The 20556-nt window shown below is 35.1% G+C and overlaps 1 protein-coding gene across 4 annotated transcripts; it reads right to left on the bottom strand.

Moving 5' to 3' along the window:
- Positions 1-1663: 1663 nt before the first annotated feature.
- Positions 1664-19729, bottom strand: LOC127549898 (uncharacterized). Of its 4 annotated transcripts, none has more exons than XR_007950743.1 (8): positions 19640-19729; positions 16362-16432; positions 15381-15434; positions 10097-10147; positions 8774-8917; positions 7810-7933; positions 4569-5138; positions 1664-1772 (listed from the first exon to the last, which is right to left on the bottom strand). XR_007950743.1 is itself a non-coding variant. In XM_051978351.1 (8 exons), the coding sequence occupies exons 5-7, from the start codon at positions 8882-8884 to the stop codon at positions 4575-4577; spliced, it is 726 nt and encodes a 241-aa protein (XP_051834311.1). In that variant the 5' UTR covers positions 8885-8917; positions 10093-10147; positions 15381-15434; positions 16362-16432; positions 19640-19729; the 3' UTR covers positions 1664-1772; positions 4569-4574. The 4 variants fall into 4 exon arrangements, 2 of the variants coding, with proteins under 2 accessions (XP_051834311.1, XP_051834310.1); XR_007950744.1 differs by having other exon boundaries at positions 7810-7930; XM_051978351.1 differs by having other exon boundaries at positions 7810-7860; positions 10093-10147.
- Between the last annotated feature and the right edge of the window lie 827 nt (positions 19730-20556).

The raw sequence follows: 20556 nt of genomic DNA, 5'->3' as shown, positions 1-20556 counted from the left end.
GGTTCCATAGATAATGAATTAATATCAATACCAAAAACATTGATCAAATGGTCTAGTATCAAATTCTTGAAGAAAAAAGTTGAATTATATTATTTATATTATATAATATTCATATATAATTATATTAATTATAGGAGAAAATAAAAACTATACTAGTGGAGACCTTCTCAGAGATCTAAATAAATCCAACCATCAAAAAAAATAAGAAAAGAGTTATGGAGATAAATAGAATTTTAGGAAAGTTAGATATGATAAACCTCTAAAGATTATATTTAATTGAAATTTTAAAAGAATATATACTGGGAAATGAGTATGGACACCTACATAGAATTTCCATTCTTTCTGTTATTGTTTGCTTGCATTTTTGTTTTTTCTTCTCAGGTTATTTTTACCTTCTTTCTAAATTCGATCTTTCTTGTTGCAGCAAGATAACTGTATAAATCATGTATACATATGTTGTATTTAACACATACTTTAACATATTTAACATGTATGGGACTACCTGTCATCTAGGGGAGAAGGTGGAGGAAAGGAGGAGAAAAGTTGAAACAGAAGTTTTTGCAAGGGTCATTGTTGAAATGCATATGTTTTGTATATTTAAAAAATGTAAAAAAAAAAAAAAAAAGAAAAAAACATATACTTTCTTCTCTGCTCCATATGGCACTTTTACAAAAATTGACCATGTAGTATTAGGGCACAAAAACTTCACAAACAAATGCAGAAAAGCAGAAATATCAAGTATACCTACTATTCTGGACAATAATGCAAAAAAAAAATACATTCAATAAAGGGCTTTAGAGACAAAATTAAAAATTAATTGAAAACTAAATAATCTAATCCTAAAGAATGAGACTAATAGCAAAATTTATATGATGTAATCATCAAAGTACTATTTAGGGAAATTTTATATCTCTAAAAACATATCAATAAAGAAGAAAATCAATGAACTAGACCAATTAGATAACAAATAAAATCCTGAAAAAAAAATATTTCACAAAATTGAAAGGCTAAAAAGATTAATAAAGACTAGGAAGCTGGTTTTATGAAAAGAACAAATAAAATAGATCACACTGGACTGAGGCAGTTCTAATCCTACTCCCTCCCTTTAACTATGTATTAGGGAGAAGCTGTGTGATATGGTGAAAAGTCAGCAGATATAGGATCAAATCTTGTTTTTGCTATTTAGTATTTGAGAGCTCAGGTTAGTTACTTGAGAGGTAATGAAAAAAGCATTTATTAAGTGCATACTATTTTTATTTAATCTTTACAATCACCATGGGAAATAAGTGCTATTATTATCCTCATTTTACAGTAAAGGAAATTGAATAGTTAAGTGATTTTTCCAGGCTCACACAGCTAAGAGGTGTCTAAGGTCAAATTTGTACTTAGGTTTTCCTCACTCTAGTTGATGATTTCTAATCTCTCTGCCTCCCAGTTTTCCTAGCTCTAATGTCTCTTTTCCAATTCAGTCTCTGCTCCTTTTAGTCTATTCTCTCCTGAATCTCAGAATCACATTAAACATCAATCTCAGTTATCCTTTTTTTATCGTTGGGGTAATTTGTGAATAAAAGCATCAGAATCCCCAAATGAGACCATGCATACCCTTGTATCTGTCAATACCTCCATTCTTCTACCCAGCTCCTTAAAAAATTTACACAACTCATTTTCATTGGCTTCATTTTATTGGCACTTCTTGAGAAGTTGGTTGTTCTTGAAACCAGCAAAAAGCCAGTCACTGAACTCAGTGATGAAAACTTGAGTCTCAGATGCAGCTGTGAAAGGAAACAGAACACTCACTTTACTGACCAGGCTACTATAAGCTTGTTTATCATAGCAAAACATTACAGGTAGGGAAGGAAATAGGAGGGAAAAGGGGAGAGAGATGACAAAAGTACATTATTTCAGATTTTATTGATTAACAAACAATCTGTGATAAACAAAAAATAAACTTTCAGCCCAATTGATCCAGGTTAACAGTCACTTTATAAAAAAGAAGCATAAATTAAATAATTGAGGAATTTTTTTTAAAAGTACAGGATTGCTTTCTCACATTCTTATCCATGGTTTAAAATTCTTATCCATTCCTTGGATATACCCATCAATTGGAGAACGGTTGAGTAAATTGTGGTATATGAATGTTATGGAATATTATTGTTCTGTAAGAAATGACCAGCAGGATGAATACAGAGAGGACTGGCGAGACTTACATGAACTGATGCTAAGTGAAATGAGCAGAACCAGGAGATCATTATACACTTCGACAACGATATTGTATGAGGATGTATTCTGATGGAAGTGGATCTCTTTGATAAAGAGAGCTTTAATTGATCAAAGATGGACAGAAGCAGCTACACCCAAAGAAAGAACACTGGGAAATGAATATAAACTGCTTGCATTTTTGTTTTTCTTCCCGGGTTATTTATACCTTCTGAATTCAATTCTCCCTGTGCAACAAGAGAACTGTTCGGTTCTATACACATATATTATATCTAGGATATACTGTAACCTATTCAACATGTAAAGGACTGCTTGCCATCTGGGGGAAGGGGTGGAGGGAGGGAGGGGAAAAATCGGAACAAAAGTGAATGCAAGGAAGGGATAATGCTGTAAAAAATTACCCTGGCATGGATTCTATCAATAAAAAGTTATTTTAAAAATAATAATAATAAATTAAATAAAATAAAATTCTTATCCATTCTTAACAGTAGAGACTGATATTAAACTTTATTAATTTTGTTGTTGAATATGCCAAAATGATATTTTTATTTTATTTCATTTATTGCTGAGGCAATTGGGGGTGACTTGCCCAGGGTCACACGGCTAAGAAGTATTAAGTGTCTGAGATCATTTGAACTCAGGTCCTCCTGACTTCAGGGATGGTGCTTTATTCCCTGCGCCACCTAGCTGCCACTAAAAAATTTTTTAAAAATATTTTATCATTTAAACTTGACTCTAGTCTCTCTGAATTAGTCTAGTGACATCTGATTTAGGTTTCACTGTTTCTAGAGAGACTGGAATGCGCAATAACTTTCTATAATACTTTCTGATTTCAGTTAGTCAAGTGAGTAACCTATTGATCAATGCTTAAAAAAAAAAAGTCTGTGATTTGACATGAGCATTTCCCTGACCAATGCAGACTCCATAGACCCCTAAAGGGTTTATGAAGAATGTTTGAAGGGGGCTGTCTATGAACTTGGTAAATTTAATACTTGGCTAACCATATTTCAGTACAAGCAAGTTTATTATCAAAGTATTTTATTCTGCTTTAAATTAATGTTTAAAAATATTATTCTGAAAAGAGAAAGGATTTATATGCTTCACAGGCTATCAAAAAGTTCAAAAAATGGTCAAGACTTTTTTGCTTCAGTGGATGATTTCAATAAATTTCTGGGGCCAAAAAGTTCTTTGTTTGATGGCTCATTTTGTAATGACAAAACCTTCTACTTTGCACTCAGCTGAGCTGATCCTGACACCATCATCAGATCCACCCTCAAAGCTTTCTCAGCTTCATGTGATCTAGCCACGCTCTCCAGAGCGTGGAATCATCTCTGTATAACCATAACATGGCAAAGGAGGACTTCAAGGAAAAATGACGTATTTCAAATCATTCATAGACACACAGAGGGGAATATTAATTTAAAGCCCCCCAAAACACAATTTAGTCCAGTCTTTTTATAATTTTATAAAGGAGGAAACTGAGATCAAGAGAAGCTTGTCAAGTCACAGAGAAACAAGATTTTATCTCAAGTTCTCTGACTTCAAATCTAGTACTTTTCTATGAAATACACCCACATGCAATATATAGCATCTCTTATTCACACACAGGGCTGGGGACAAGGAAGGCCTGGAATGTCATTACATAAGGAGCTCCAGGATAAAGAATTCCTCTACTAATTCAGGACATCAAAGAGATGTCTATCAGGCCCTGAAAAGTTAAGTATTTGCCTACGACTCACAGCCAGGATATATCAAAGCAAGGTTCAAAGGCAAGTCTTTCTGGCTCTAAGGCAATGTATCCAGGCTGCTTCATAGTGTGTCCATATATGTTAGGCACATAACAACAGTGTATATATGTTGTGTATGTGTATCATAACTTACTTGTGTATATATGTAACCGTTTTATATATGTGTGTGTGTGATATACATTTACTTGTGTGCCCACATGTGCATATACAAGTATATACATAGCATATGTGCCTGTGTTTTTATATATCTACACAGAGATGTGTAGTATAGATGTGTGTGTAGATTTATTGGGGGTAAATAACAGATTTATATATGTGTATTTATATAATTTATACATGTGTGTCTTTCACATATGAATACACATATGTGAAACTTCACGTATGGATAGCAAAAATAGAATCAGATTCAGAGCAAGCCAAATGAAAATGAATCCATGGGGAATTACGACAATATGGTTTTAAAAGTCACACTAAAGACTCAAGGTAAAGCATGTGAAGTCCATCATGGAACAATTTACTTCAGTGACTTTTTGTAAGAATCGGATGAGAATCATGTTTTCCTAAATTACTTTAGAATTCAGTGAATGAGAGAAAGCAACTTACCTTAGCTTATGCCATATGCTGTTTCTTTCTTTTAATTTTTTCACACTCTGAATGTGGTAGTTCCAGTTTTCTCTTGAACAGTGATGGTTTATACAACTTAATGTCCTTATCATACAAGAGCCTGGCAGGTTGCAAGGGCACTCTTCCTACGTTTTCCAAGTGTTTTACAGGTTTAGGAGGATCAATATTCATGAACCAGGAATGTTCTAACCTCGGCCCCTGTACCTGAGTAACTATTCTAGAATCCACAGACAATCCAGCTGGCTCTGAAAGTCTTGTTGAACAATCTCTCACCTCTTGACTGATGATCTCTATTGGCAATTTCAATTCACTCATTGGCTGCATGTACACATCATTTGTTTCTAACGTTGGAGAAGTCCAACTGGTACATTTGGCAAGTTCTGGATTTTTCAGAAAGGTAGGTTCTTCAATAGCAACCTCTTCTGGGATACGTGAGTTCAGTGAATTTGAAACTCCATTGCAGCTTATGTCCCCAAGGGAACAATTATTCAAGCTGCAGTCTGAAAGATTTGGTACATCTTCAGAGTCACCATCATAAGGATCTAAAAACTATGATAACAAAATTATTTTGAAAAGTCAGTTTCTAGCCACATCAAAATTTTTATGAAACTACCCATAGGTACAAATAGTTTCTTTCAATATCATTGACGTGGCCAACTTTTTTCATCAGTTTTGCCTATTCAGTTAAAAAATGCAATAGAGCAAAACTGATCATCACACCAGGGAAATCTAAATGATGTCACTATGATTGGTATAATTTAACCTGTGCCAAGGCCGAGTGTCAACCATATATCTGTCTTTTTCTATATCAATTCAAAATAGGCCACGTATCAAATTTATGTGTCCAGCATCTTTTTATGGAGATGAGACTTCTAGGATTTTGTATCACTTGTTTCCTTCACAGATCTAGGGGGGAAGTATTTATTAGAGAAGCCACTTTCATGTTACATTGTAGAAGGAAAATAAATCAAGGAAACACTAAAAGTTTTAAAAGTTGAAATAGTAATGAATGAACAAACATCTGACATTTACTGTCAGTTAAGCAGATTGTGCATGTGATCTACTCTCAAATTTAATGGTTTAACTTTGTGGCTTTTGCCACCAATTCAGGAACTGTTTGGATTGGACAAGTAATGAGACATGAATGAGACCCATTATCTGGAGAGAGAGAGATATATATATATATTTTAAATCTTCTCCTTCTCATCCTTAACCAGGAGATGGCACTATAACACAACCTCATGGACCAGTGAACTATGGATGACTTGCTAGTAGCTGTGTTTTCCTTTTCATATAAGTACTGCAATTTTCTATTTATTCTTCCTTAGCTTTTCTCTGGCTGGGTCATACCGTGCTGTGTATACAGTTTGATACACAGGTGGATTAAAAAAAAACACTACATTCCATATAATTGGTTAACTTTGCTAACAGATGGTACCCAAAATGGCTTTTACTGAACTCACAAGTATTATAATTATTTAACATCTGTTCCCAAGGTTAGTAGTTTAAATTTTTGAAAATATTATTTTGATATAATATTCCCTCCCCCCCCCGTAAGAAAAGAAATAAACAAACATATTCATAGCACCATAGCATCTACATAGAGACTATGGCATATATAATATATATGTATACACACACAAAATATATATGTATATGTTATGTTCCATCTGTCAATCTACAAATCCACAAATATCCGTGGATAAATGAATTTGTAGAGCTTCAATAATGTATTACATTCAAAGTAGAAATGTCTTTAGTTGATAAAGAATAGTGTCTAATATGTCATCTTCCTACAAAACAAATACAGATATCAATAACCTACAAGGTCCAGTTAAAGCTAAAAACTGATTATATGTGAATAGCACTATTTTAACTCAAAATGGGGAAAGGAAGGGATTTTAGTACAAAGAGATATCTGAAAAGTTTATTCATTGTGTTTTGATTATATAAACAAGTACTTGTACCCAATCACTTCCTGTCCGTGTTCAAAATCATCTCATGTTAATTATTATATTTTTTATTTTTCCAAAGCAGCTGAACTAATTGTAAAATTCTATATATATATATTTTGAATTCCAACATACTCTATTAGCCATATTTCTTTTTTAATTAAAAAAATAATACTATCGGGTTGACTAGTTCCCAAAATGAGATTTCTTCAAAATATTATCAAAGATCATGAAAACATCCTCCTGATGCCCTAAAAGTAGTTTCCATAGCAACCAGGTATAACGAAAGATCAAAAAAAGTTTTCTTCTCCCTCTAGTTGCCAAAGTAAGTAAAATATGTCAAACTAGTTGTCCTATATTTGACTGTTTCCTCCCTATATACCTGCAGAAAGTAAACCTCTCAAAGAAAAGGGAAAGCAGACTGTTCTGAAAGCTACAACCATAATAGGATTTGGCCCATTTCTTTCACTTGAGGAAAGGAGGTTGCTAGAAAAATCTCTAAGGGATAATTAACAATGAGGAGGGAAGAAAAGATAAGACCAGGAAGGGAAATGCCATGAGAAGAAGACGAAGATCATCTTAATGGGACCCTGACTCCAAGTGAGGCAACTAGTTGCCAAGTCCAGTTCCCCTTGTAGGTGGAAGAGTTCTGAAGGCAAGATTGAAGTGACTCTGATGTACCAAGCATGAAACTCTGGTTCTGCTTTTAACTCCTAACTTCTTCAGGTTCTGCTACCATTGCTTTGCCCTTTTGACTGAGTCTCATAGTACTGAGACATTTGGAGAGAGTTTCATCCAAATGGAAAAATGGAAGACATGGCTACAAAAGTACATTTTAGGAGACTTGAAATACTTAGAAAAGAGAGGGAAAGATGATGGAGCCATAAATCACAAGGTAGAGAAATCTTTATAAAATTTTAGAAGTGAAAGAGTTCTTCTAATCCAAGATTCTCCTATTATAGATGAGAAAACTCAGGCTCAGGAAAGACCTCTGGTACCCATATTAGGACTTGCCTTATCTTTACCTAGGACTTCCAAATTTATATCCCAATCACCAGATTAAAGTTCTTCCAAAATTTTCCCAGGATGATAGGGGAGGGAACCATTAGAGAAAGCAAAATATTTTCCATTAACATTGCCATTTCTTATCCAGTTATATACCTAATTATCTCAAATTAACATAGGCTAACACTACACCATTTATCTAATACTTAAATAGAGTAAGTACTCTAAGATGCTGTCAATTTTTTAGATCTAAGTCAACCTACCTCTCTTATGATACCTTCTGCAAATTCCATGCGATTCTTTTTGTGATCGCCCTGGAAAAAAAGAGGCTTGAACACTCTTTACTATCAAGAAAGACTTCCAGCACCTTAGTATTCAAAACTACTGCTGCACAAGCCAGGGCCCAAGAAAGGAGAGGGAGATCAGGGAATGGCCTCCTCCCACACAATTATCTGTGGTGCTTAGGGCCCCCACCAAAAAATGGGGCCAACCCAGGGTAATTAGAGAAAAGTATTTTAGGGACTTGTAAGCTCTAGGGGAATGTCTCCGACAAAGCATTTCTTAGAGATTTAAAAACTTAAACCTAAGTATCGTGTCAAAAAAAAACAAAGTCTTAGGTGGGAGCATTTTTGAACACTTTGACAGACTTAAAAAATAAGTATATATTCTGTACTGAAGCTGGTCTGTGGTCTGATTTCATTCTCAATAAAGAATTTTAGAATTTTATGAATCACAGACTTTTAGAGCCAGAAATGACCTTAGAAATAGCCTGATTCAGCCTCCTTAGAGGTGAGTAACCAAAGGCTTAGAAACAATTTTTGATTTGGTGAAGGTCACACACATCAGGGTAAGGAACAGAATCCAGCTCTCTTAACTAGTAAACCGGTATTCTTTGCATTATATCACACTGTCAAGAAATCTATATTTTTATTTCTTTTTCTTTAGATGAAAGAAATCAGGAGATAAGGGAACTACAAGTAACAAGAAATTTAACAACTTCTTGGGGCATCATAAGCACTTGGGACTGGAAATCCTCACGAAATTTTGAAAGAGAAAACAAGATTTGTGAGGAAGGAACCAAAAGCTCTTTAGAGCAATGCTTCCAGGAAGACTCAAAATTTAGGGATTTCTATTCTCATATATCATTGCCCCCCAAATTCCAACCCCAGCCACAGAGAGCCCCATTTTTACAGGAGAGAAAAGGATTTTAAGCAGTAGGAGCAGCACCTTAAAACGATGGAGCATTTTTCTTTGTTTCTTCTTGATGCCAACCCTGGTGTTGATAACACTGAATGCTTCACGGATGCAGCTACGCCTGTCCTGCCTTTGATCAGCCATGGTTCGGGAAGGTGGATTTTTATTTTTTTTTTACTTCATTAAAAAATAGTGTCAAAAAGAAAATACCACAAGGTAGCTTTATAATAAAGCATTAGAAAAGTGGCTTGAGATCTCCTAAAAGTCAAGTTCTCTGGATAGAGATACTCCCCATTTTCCATATTTTTGGGACTTAATTTTTAAAATCAAAGAATCTCAGAGTTGGAACGGGGCCCCTCAACTATTGTCTATCTAAACCTTTATCTGAAACAGGTAAAGTCGCACCTATGTCATCCCTGAAAAGTAGTCATCTAGCCTCCACTATCAGTGATATGATGTTGCACAATTCTAATCGTTAGAAAGTTAGTGTTCAAATTGGAATTTTAGCAATGAACATCCATGGTTTCTAGTTCTGTCCTTTGAAATAAAGTAGAACAAATTCCTCTTCTGCATGGCAGTCTTTCAACTACGTGAAGACAACATGATGTCTCCCTTTTACTCCTACCTTTCCCCCGCAAGTCTTTACTCTAAATTAATATCCCTTGATCTTTCAACCAATTTGTTGTATGACAAAGTTTCTAGCCTTCTCTATCCTGATTGCCTCCTCCAGACATGCTCCTTCATGTCAATAGCTTTCCCATAACATGGTATCACACTATATAGGGGGCCTACCCAAAATAGAGGAGCAGAACTTCCTTTGTTCTGGGAATCATACTTCCATTAATGTAGCCTATGATCCCATTAGCTTTACAAGCTGCTATGTCGCCCTCTGAATTTCAACTCATACCAAGAGAAAACTTAGGTCCTTCCTTTCACCTGAAAAACTGTCTATGCAAAACTTCCTTATGTTGCTAACTAGGGTAAGATGGGTTCATAAACCCAAGTATAGGAACTTTACATTTATCTCTATTAAATGTTATCTTCTCAGATTCATTCCACTGTTGCAGACTATCAAGTTCTCTAGTGCTCTGTCACCAGAAAATATCATGTTTTTTTCCAAGAACAAAATAAGAGGTAAGGATCTATCTCAGGTATCCTCTACTCCAGACCTCTTTCCAGGTTAGAAGAGATCCCCTTAACCACCACTGTTTGAGTTTACTTGACCAGGGGAACCCACAATACGCACACCATTCTTACTAAGACACACAAGTACAACACCACAAACGTATACATACACATAAAGGAGGGGGAATGGGAACCAGTAGGAAAGAAACTTTATCACAAACACAAACCTACTTGAAGTTTCATGTCACTTGCTTTTTTAAAGAATCTTCGCGTGAAGGTGCCCTGTAAGAAAAATACTCCAATTACAAACATACTACACAAAGTTTATTTCCTTTTAAAACATGTTTTCCATGGATATTAGATTATGGATATAGTTCATTCTAAGCACTTTTAGCTAATTAGGCAAATTTCTAGACAGGAAGAAAATGTATTTTTTATTTATTTTGAATGCTCTGAAATTAGCTTCCAGACTTATACCAAAGGAAAAAGTCATTGAATACTTTTTAAATTACAGTTATACCCTTCCACATTGTGACTTTCTCCATTGTGGTTTTAATACATTACAGATTGGCATAAAAAATTAAATGGGAATTTTGGGGAAGTTTTGCAGAAGCTGCAAAATGAAAGCCAGAAGACAACATAGGAAAAAGTTCAGAAACTTAAAAATGCATAAAATATATGTGTAGTATTGTATAATATGAACATTTTTTTAACTACTGTAAAGACCCCATACAAGAAAAAGAAAAAATTCAGACTTTTTTCCAGTATGAAGGGAGAGCCAGACCAGAAATACTGCAACTCCCATGATGCAGAAGGATATTTGTGAACCAGAACAAGAAAGTATACAGAGATGAGAAAATTTGATATTCACTTGGCTCATTCTTGTTTCTCTTGCACAGTACCACTTTTAATGATGTCCACTGGATGTGGATTATGCTACACTGTTTTTTCTGGTCATAAAATAAGGAAAGAGACTCAACCTTGGAGTTTCATTGGTATCAGGAACTCCCAGGTGAGGAAATATCTCTATTAGTATAGGTTGGCAACTTTAGCAGAAACCTATAGTCTTATAGTGTTGTCTACAGAACAAAAAAGTTAAGTGATTTGCCCAGTAGTCAGTCAACATGAACAAAAGGCAGGATTTGAACCAGATTTTTCTGATTTTGGAACCAATTTTTCCTACTAATAAAAGGTAATATATGAAAGGAAAGTTTGGGGAAATTAATAGAAGCTTTTTAATGATGACAGATTTTCATTTGTAAGCTTTATTTGCAGGTAATAGGAAAGAAATTGGTACATAGGGAGAGGTTAAATAGATAGAAAGAAGAGAGGAATGAAGGAACAAGCTGCCCAAAAAATGGGAGGGAATATGGTAAAGGGCAAAAAAAAGAACCTGGCAAGAGGGACCTGATTGGGGGGATGATTCTGGGAAGATGGTAGAATAGGTTGGTAAATTTCAAGCTCTCCAGATTTTCCCCACAAATAAAACAAATTTGCACCTCAGGGTGAACTTAGACTGGGGAAAAATCAAGAAAACTTGTGGCAAAAACAGGGTTTCTACAAGATCTAAAGAAAGACCCAGGGCCAAAATTAGCTCTGTTGAAGTGCAAAAACCTCCAGACTACCTCAGAACAAACACCAAGTGGGGAGCTCTGGTATAAGCCTCAGGAGGAACCACAGAAACTTTCACCTCCTAGATAGCTGATGGAGTCAGAGTTTGAATCTGGGAAGACCAAGGGAACCTTGGCTAATAAAGAATGCCAGCCCCAGCTGTGCTACAGGAACAAGGCCCTGAGTGAGAAGGAACCAGCACCTGGTAAGTACAGAGGCAGAGGGGCAGGGACACCACGGGCACTTTCAGGAGAGTGGTTTGGGGTTCCAGTTCAGAGAGGAGAAGGCAAGTGAAGCTAGAGATACCATCCCCTTACCCTTGATCAGAGGTACTTACACTAATACTTCTTATTTAAAAAAAAAAAAAAAATGATGAACTGGCAAAAAGGAAGAATCTTCCACCATAGAACAAAGAAGACTGGGGTTCATCTTCAGAAGAACTCAAAAAAGAATTTAGAAATCAAATGAGACACATTTGTAGAAAAACTAAAACTGAAGCTAAAAACCATCCAAGAAAAACAAGATTAAGAAAAAAAAGTTAACCAACTAGAAAAGGAGATACAGAGTCTTAAAGATGAAAATAATTCTTTGAAAATTAGAATTGGGCAAGGGGAAGTTAGTGAAGCTATGAGAGACCACAACATAACAAAACAACAGATTATAAAGAATGAAAAGATAGAACAAAATATGAATCATCTTATAAGAAAAATGAAAGATCTGGAGAACAGATCAAGTGGATAAAATATAAGAATAATTGGACTGCCTGAAAGTTATTATCAAAAAAAGAATCTTGACACAACAAAGCAAGAAGTAATACAAGAAAAACTGTCTTGGAGTGATAGAAAAAATCACCACCTCAACAAGATCCTTTGTAGGAAACACATAGGAATATTATTGCCAAATTTCAAAACCCCCAGATCAAAGAGAAAATTTTGCAAGAAATAAAGGGAAAAAAATTCAGAAATACAGTTCTATTTGTACAGGACTTAGCAGCAATAATAGAAGACCACAGGTCCTGGAATCATATCAACTGACAATCAAAAGAACTAGGCCTGCAGTCAAAAATATCATATCCAGAAAAATTACCTATAATATTGAACAGGAAAAAGTAAACATTCAATGAACTTCAAATTTTCAGGACTTTCTATCAACTAAATTTGAACTTAATAGAAAATTTAACATATAAGGGCCAATATCAAAGATCAATTTCAAGGAACTTAAACATGGACAAATTGGGTTTTTTTAATACATAGGAAATGTATACCATATGTTTAAGATTAACATCAACAACAGGATAGCTCAAAAGAAAGATTGGGGCAGAATTAAGATAAAATTAGTAATTATGATATATAAATGAGATACAGAGGAAGAATTGACAAAGAGGCATCAGAGAGGGGAGAAAGTTTTAAAAACCTATTCACATCAGAAATGTGTTAAATATCTATATACCATGAAAGGTATAGCACCCTCCAAAATCTAAAGAAATAAGGAGGGAGGGATGAGCGGATGGAGAGGCAAAGGTGAGGGAAGAAGACAAGGGAGGAATCCTTGGGTCAGGGGAGGTTAAGTAATAGCAAGGCAAGTTAAGAAGCAAAAGCAAAGCCAAGAATCAACATGGATAGGAAAGTTATGTGGGGGAGGGAGAGAAACTACATATATATGCATAAATATATCCTTTCTTAACTGTAGCCTGCTTGAGAGTAGAGTAGGGAGATGAAGGGGGAAAAAATAAAGTAAAAAAGGTGCACAGCAGAAAATGAAATAATTTACAAGGAAGTAAAGAAAAGATGGACATTCATGAATATAATTTCTTCTACTAATATATGTACTTTCTTGAACTGTTAATTTATTGTTATATATTTTGGCTCCTCCCTGATGTTCTGCTGGGCATATAGGAAAATTTATTTTATTTTGTTTAGGATTCCTTTTGTTTTTCTTTTTTCTTTTTTAAATAAAATATTTTTTTTAAAAAAAGATTTTGTTTTCTTCTGAGCCTAAAAAAAATGAGATGATGAACTATATATAGTTTTGAAATATCTAATAGGGATAATGGGTAGCTAGATGGCATAGTGGATAGACATAGTACCTTGAGATAAGGAAGGCATTTTCCCAAATTCAAATCCAGCCAGAGATACTTTTACTTAACTGAGAAATTATAGTGATATAAAAATAAATAACATCAATTAAAAGCTCATTTAAAAACAAATGTTACTTTTCACTCTAAAAAGGCCAAAGAAAGGTAATAGGTTCAGAGAAACTCCAAAACTTAACCAAAAAACTCCACAACAATTACAAACAGAAACTGAAGGGAAAAAAAAAAAAAGGATTTTCTGCCAAGACTTTGTAGGTAACTAAGAAAAAATGCAGCAAGAAATAAAATATGAAAAGCTCTAGAAGTTACTGGAAGGAAAATAAATGGCTTAGTATGATAACCCTTACCCAAATAATTTTCCTGAAAATGGCAATAGATCACAGAGAAATCAATGACTCTTGAAGGAAAGAATCCAAAAGATTGAATTTTTTTTTCAAAATGTAAAGTATATGCTTATCAAGTATAACTGGCCTACAAAACAGGTCAAGAAGAGATATTAAAAATCACTGGAATCTCTAAAAAAAATTTTTTTTTAAAAAAGAAACCTGAACATTATATTCTAAGAAATCATAAATAAAAACTATTCTAATATATAGAGCCAGAAGGCAAAGTGAAATTTAAAAATCAATTCCTTTCTAAAATAAACTCAAAAAACAAAAGACCCAAGAATGTCATAGCCAAAACCCAGAGAGTCCACATTAGAGAAAAAAATACTTCAGATAGTCCCTTCCCCCCAAAAGTTCCAAGTAGCTAGGAATGTTTGTGCAGAAAAATAACTCATTTATATAACATGGAAATATTTTCAAAGCGATTGCAAAGAATAACGAACATTTTCTTTTATTTCTAAGTAAAACTCTAGACAATATGTAGTATTTCTATTTTTAAATGTTATCCAGCAGAAAGAAGCGACAGACTAAGAGGGTAAATTAAATAACTGCTAATCCAACAATGACTGACGTTAGGATCGCCTTTACTTAGTTTACACATCCCTTAGACCTCTCCCCAAACCTGGGAGTCCCTATGTAATTACACCTTAACAATAGGAATTATATATGCTAAGTTTGCATGCATGAGTAGACTTGTTCCAGCTTTGCTTCCTTCTCACCTCCACCTACAAGAAAACGGTAGATTTATTGGAGCTCAGAAAGTTTGACTCAATCATGTGTAACTGGTTTGTTTTTTTTTTTTTCCATACATAGCTCTTTATTTATGCACATGAAAAATCAACTCCAGCCTACACATCCATGGAAAATATTGCTATGTGAATTAGTTTTCATGGATTTTAGGAACCAAATTGGATTTACCATATGGATCAAACCCATTCATGGAACTGTAAAGTCATGAAGAATATAAACTTTCTAGGAGAAAATAGAAGAAGTCACTAAATCTCTCCTGCGCCCCAGTAAACCAAGACTATGAAGTTCTGAACAGTATCAGAACTACAATGATAATTAGTAAGTTGTGTGGCTGAGAGTACACATCCAAACCAAAAACCAAAACAAAATAAGATAGAGGGGGGAAAGAACTATTAGATGCCTAGAAAGATAAAGGAAATTATATTATAAGAAAAGCTTTGAGGAAGGAGGGGATGAAAATATTTAAATATTTATTGGCAAAAGTGGAAAAATAAAAAAAATTATGACATTTAATTTAAATATCAGAGCACTAGAATCAGTAAAAAATTTGAGAGCCATTCTGCTCCTTTATTTGATGAGGAGAAAGAATCAGGAAATCAGAGAAAAATCTTCTGGCCAGTAGAACACAAAAAGAAGAAAAGAGCTGTGGACAAGACAGTCAAGACAAGGACATTACCTCTGTATTGATCTCAGATTCAGAATCAGTACTTGACTCGATTTTGCATTTTTGCTTTAAAAGAAAAAGAGAAGTTTATAAAATTCAAACTAAAACAAATACTTGGTTGATCAATCTGGCTGTGATTGACCAGATCAGGGTTTCTTCACCTTGTTAGTGTCATGTTCCTCTCTGGAAGGACTATGAACCCCTTCTCAAAAAATATTTTTAAATGTTTAAAAGAAAATGGAGGCGAATTATATTGACATACCCTTCCTAACAACAACCAAAAAAAAAAGTTTACAGATCCAAGGTCTATACCCCGTGGAATAGACATACTTTTCCTTCTCATAAATTCTCTACATATTCCAATAATAATGGAAATATGATTTTTGTTTTTCTTTAAAATGGCTTTCAAAGCATTACTTGGTTGAAAATGTAATCTTATAGTTACTTTTGTGGTTCCAATAGTCAATGTTAAAATTGATCTTTTCAAAGGTAACTAGGTAACTGCAACTTTATAATTTCTTGGTTTAAAATAGAGTCTAGTGAATACTATTTCATATTTCCTGGACAAAACCAAAAGTAAGCATGAGCCCCTTACATTTTAAATGGGGGAAGGCTATCTAATAGAGAACTTTAACACTAGAAATCAGTATGTCTAATTTGGATCAAGTGATAAGGTTTCCAAATGGAACTATGCAGGATTTCAAAATAATTCACATTTGCTGCAAAATTGACTCCCATTTCAAAAACAAGCAGAGGAAGGAAAGATTTTCAAGATCTCAAATCCCACTTCCAATGCTTACAAAACTGTATGATCCTGGGCAAGTCACTTAATCCCTCTGTGTTTGCTTCCTCATCTGTAAACTGAGGGAGTTGAATTTGATGATTTCCAATGTCCCTCCTCTCACCTGTGATCCTATAATTATATATAAAGACTAGTTTTGACCCCAAAAAACCCTCCCACCACCTCAGAAAAAGATGTTTGGGTTTTTTTACCTTGTACTTGTGAGCCAATTTCTCCACAAAATCTGGGCTTTTATCTGAATCCATCAGATCGCATGTGTCTGCTAATGGGAAAAAAAGCAAAACTCATGAGTACCTCCTATACATAATAATTGGTAAATAAATGTGGAGGATGTACAGCATGGACAAGTAGGAGATTTATTATTGATGACCAATTTGGAATTCACAATTTCCCGAGATTAGAAGTGATAGCTGTGAAGGAACCTTACCCAAAAGTTACTTGTACACCTTGAGAAAGTCAACTGGTTAGAGTGGGTGGTGGGAGGGAGCTATTGGTTCACCTGGTTTGTTGGAGAGAGAAGACTATATACAGTTCCTTAATTATTTTCAGGAGGAAAGCAGATTTTGTCTCTATTCAGTCAGACAAACGCATATATAAACATGCATTCAAATGACCTAGAGATGGAAGGGAACCCTCAAAGATGTCTAAGTGTCTATGAAGAAATTTCTTCCCTCATTGTAAGCAGAGCATCTTCTTGGACTGGAAGGCTGAGTTCAAGCCTCTAGCCCTTGCAAATTAGGCAAGATGGAATAAGAAGAGTTTTCTATCTTGTCCCTGGGGCAGAGGAGAAGTCCTTGCTCAGAAAGACACTCCACCCCTCCAAATTCAGCTACCTGGACCTGGTGGCCTCCAAACCCTCCTGTAGCATCCTGGTCTCCTCTTCTTTCTCCTGCCCTCAGCTGTCCTCTCCATCATTGGGTCAGAGTCCTTAGGAGTGCAGTCCTGCAAACTGGCTCCTCCTCTTTCTCCTGTTCTCTCTTCTAAACTGTACTCCTTTTCTCCCTCTCTCCCCTCCCTTTCTTCTCTTCCCTTACTCCTCCTCCTCCCCAGAAGAGAACAGGTGGGATTTAGGGCAGAGATAAGAGGAGGAGAGAACAGGTGTGGGAACTCAGCCCTGCTGGGCAATTAAAGACCCTGACCAATCCAACCTACCCAAAAAGCATTTATTAAGCCCTGTTTATGAACCAGGCACTGAGGTTACAAAGACTAAAAAAAAGGATAATATATTCCTCTGCTTTAGGAGTTTACCTTCTCCTGGGATGAGAACAATATAAAAATAAATATGTGAAACTATTGCTGGTTCCTTCTGTTGTTTGTGTTCCTCCTTCCAAATTAACTTGTTTTTAATTACTCAGTATTAAGTTTTAAAAATTTCTTCTGCATATATTTATTTGTCTACCCTTTTGCAAGATTCTTGAGAGAAGGGATTGTTGTATTCTTGAATTTATGACTAAAGTTGAGCAAACTGCTTGGCATATTTTATGAACTCAATCCATAGTTATAGATCGATTGAGAATCAATTAAGGGGAAATGGGAGGAAACATGACAATGGAAGGAGTGAACCTGGACTCAAGTCTTGAAACCTCTCCAGGTCTCAGTTTTTTTTCTCTGGGGGGTTTCCCCAGGTCTCTTCTGGCTTTTATGCTATGAAAAACTTCCAGTGTTAGGTAGTTCATGAGTTCAGCCTTACAGGGTTTTGCATGACTAAACATATGTTAATCTTTATCAAATTACTTGCCTTTCTCAATGAGGGGAGAAGGGAGGGAGCATGGAATAATCTGGAATTCAACAAAGATTGAAACAAAGATTAAAATTGTTTACATGTAATTGGAAAAAAATAAAATATTAATGAATTAAGCCTTGAAGAGTCAGTCAAGGATTCTTGATATATATTTCAATATACAATGATGTTTTTAATCAAATCAGTTATGCATTATTTAAGTTTAACTTAGTCTCTCCCCTCCAGGAAGTTAGAGGAGGCCGTTTGAGGCATTTTTGCCCACAGGGAAGGCAAGTACCTTAATTATTATAGTTAAGTTTTTCCTTTCTCTAAGTCTTTCCTCCGCCCTCCCCAGTTAGATAAACTTTCCAGGGGAGAAATGAGGCACAGGATAGTGTTTACACCGTTTCATCAAACTTAGTTAGATGAGAAGAAAAATGCTCTAGCATTCTAGCTTATCTGGAGCAAGAGGCACTTTGGCAACCATCTGATCCAAAGTCAAGATGAGGAAATACAGAAATGACGTTCCTCAATAGAGAAATGATCAAAAGGATATGAACAAATACTTTTCACAAAGAAAAATTAAAATGATTCAAAAAAGTTCAAAATCATTAGTAATAAAAGAAATACACATTAAAACACCTTTGAGGTTATTTTTTTTTTTAAATGGAAATACTTCCTGTTGGTGAGGTATTGAGCAAATAAAGCAGCACACTTATGGGGTGTGGGGATGGGGCATGTGATTTGTGCTAACTATTCTAGTGAAGGATGGGGAGGAATGGAATTATGAGAGAAAATTCATTACACTGTTCATATCCTTTGACCCAGCAAGTCTCCTCCTGGGCATGTACTACAAGGAGATGAAGAAAAGATCTAAGATAAAAACAAAAATTTTATAGTTCTTTTTGTGGTACCTAAAAAAAAGCAACCATCACCAAGAAAGTGGGAAGCAGGTGAGTGCCCAATAAAATATTATTATACCAAAAGCAATGAGAAATATGAGGAATCAGGACAAATTTGAGAAGACTGTAAGAAGTGATGCACATGAAAACAACACTAACAAGACATTCTTTATAATGGTTGCAATAATGTAGATGAAAACATGACAAAAAGGCAAATGCCAAAGAGTCTTGGCTCCAGAGAACAGGAGGTGTTCTATCCTATGGCTAGAAAGATGAGGTACTAGAGGTGCACGCAGAATGTCTAATTTGGTGGCTTTGGGTCTTTTGTTGTTGTTTAAGTTTGTTTTTGTTTTATCGAAGTTCAAAAGCTGAAGGGAATATATGAGGAAATAATTGTGATGTAAAAAAAAATCACAAAAGGAATTCATTTTTTAAGTAGGAAAAAAAAATTAAAGAAGACTGCAAAAGGTAGCATTTTTCTCAATGTTAGGGTCTTTCTCTCATTAATGACTCAAATCAATCATTCTATTACTTATGCAGGGAGGAAGAAAGGTATGCCCAATCATCAATTGCTTTTTCTTGGCCTCCCAAAGACTAGAAAACACTTTTAGGCAATAGTATTTTATACTGGAAATTGGGAATTCAGCCCAGTAGGAGACAAATTATTTCTTTTTTCAAAGATTTCTAACCACTGGGCTCTTCTCCCCTCTAATCACAGGAGCAACAGGTCCATTTGTTAAGGAAAGAATCAGATCATATTTATCCATAAAAACTGAGAATAAAGTCTTCTTTCCCAGAAACTGTTCTAACAACCACCAGTTCTATTATATAATGGCTCTAGACTTACCTTCTGAATATGACCTCCATTTTATTTCCCAGACCTGGTTCAATGTATTAAGAGCTTGTTATTTTTACAATGTTCTCATAAATCTAGTTTGTCTGACTGATGTCATATTATTACTATGACAACAGATTATGATGCTACAAATTATCCTGCAAGAAAATGCCTTGATCATGAAAGGAAGTATATTTACATCAGCTACAAGCCATGTTTAAGTGAGCTAGGGATGGCTGCCTGGCCCTTATTGCCTTTTTTTTTTTTTTTTTAAGAAGGTATGTATATAACCAACCACTCATTACCACTGCAAAAAAAAAAAAAAAAACTCTGCGTTTACATGGACCAGGTTCAGGCATGGAGATTTGCAAGTCTCTGGCTCATGCTCCCACACAGTGCTTCTCCTGGGAACCAAAAAACTTGGCTCCTGTCTAGATCTCTAGAAAACACACACACACACACACAGAGAGAGAGAGAGAGAGACAGAGACAGAGACAGAGACAGAGACAGAGACAGAGACAGAGACAGAGACAGAGACAGAGACAGAGAGACAAACAGAGACAGAGAGGAGACAGAGAGAAAAGGTCCCTTAACTCTCATACTTAAGCTCCCAAAAATATCGCATATATATGATACTTTATTTCAGTCAACAGAAAAGGCCTTGAGGATAAATCAAAACAATTATCTTTCTCTTGAGAGTGGCCTTCCATCTTTGGGGACCTTCCAGAGAACTCTATAATAGACAACACCTTTCCCCCTTCAAATACCCTCAGAAGAAGTTTCGGATTTTTAGGAAATCAAGAATCTCATCTCTAAGGTGAACCTTACCTTTCCCAAAGGCCTATGCACTTCAGATCGAGTCACCACTCTAGGGTTTATTTAGGTTTTCTCTTCCCAAAGCAGGAAAATACTTCAAAGAGGACTCCCTT

This window comes from Antechinus flavipes, chromosome 2 (genome assembly GCF_016432865.1).
Source record: "Antechinus flavipes isolate AdamAnt ecotype Samford, QLD, Australia chromosome 2, AdamAnt_v2, whole genome shotgun sequence".
NCBI classification, from domain to species: Eukaryota; Metazoa; Chordata; class Mammalia; order Dasyuromorphia; family Dasyuridae; genus Antechinus; species Antechinus flavipes.
The sequence above is the reverse complement of the archived record's forward strand: the minus strand, read 5'-3'. Positions and strand labels throughout refer to the sequence as shown.

Coding starts and splice junctions, on each gene's coding strand:
- LOC127549898 (XM_051978351.1), bottom strand. CDS start 8,884: ATGGCTGATCAAAGGCAGGACAGGCGTAGCTGCATCCGTGAAGCATTC. Junction 7,861..8,773: donor AAATGCTCCATCGTTTTAAG/GTGCTGCTCCTA, acceptor CTTTTTTTCCAG/GGCGATCACAAAAAGAATCG. Junction 5,139..7,809: donor CAGAAGGTATCATAAGAGAG/GTAGGTTGACTT, acceptor TTGTTATCATAG/TTTTTAGATCCTTATGATGG.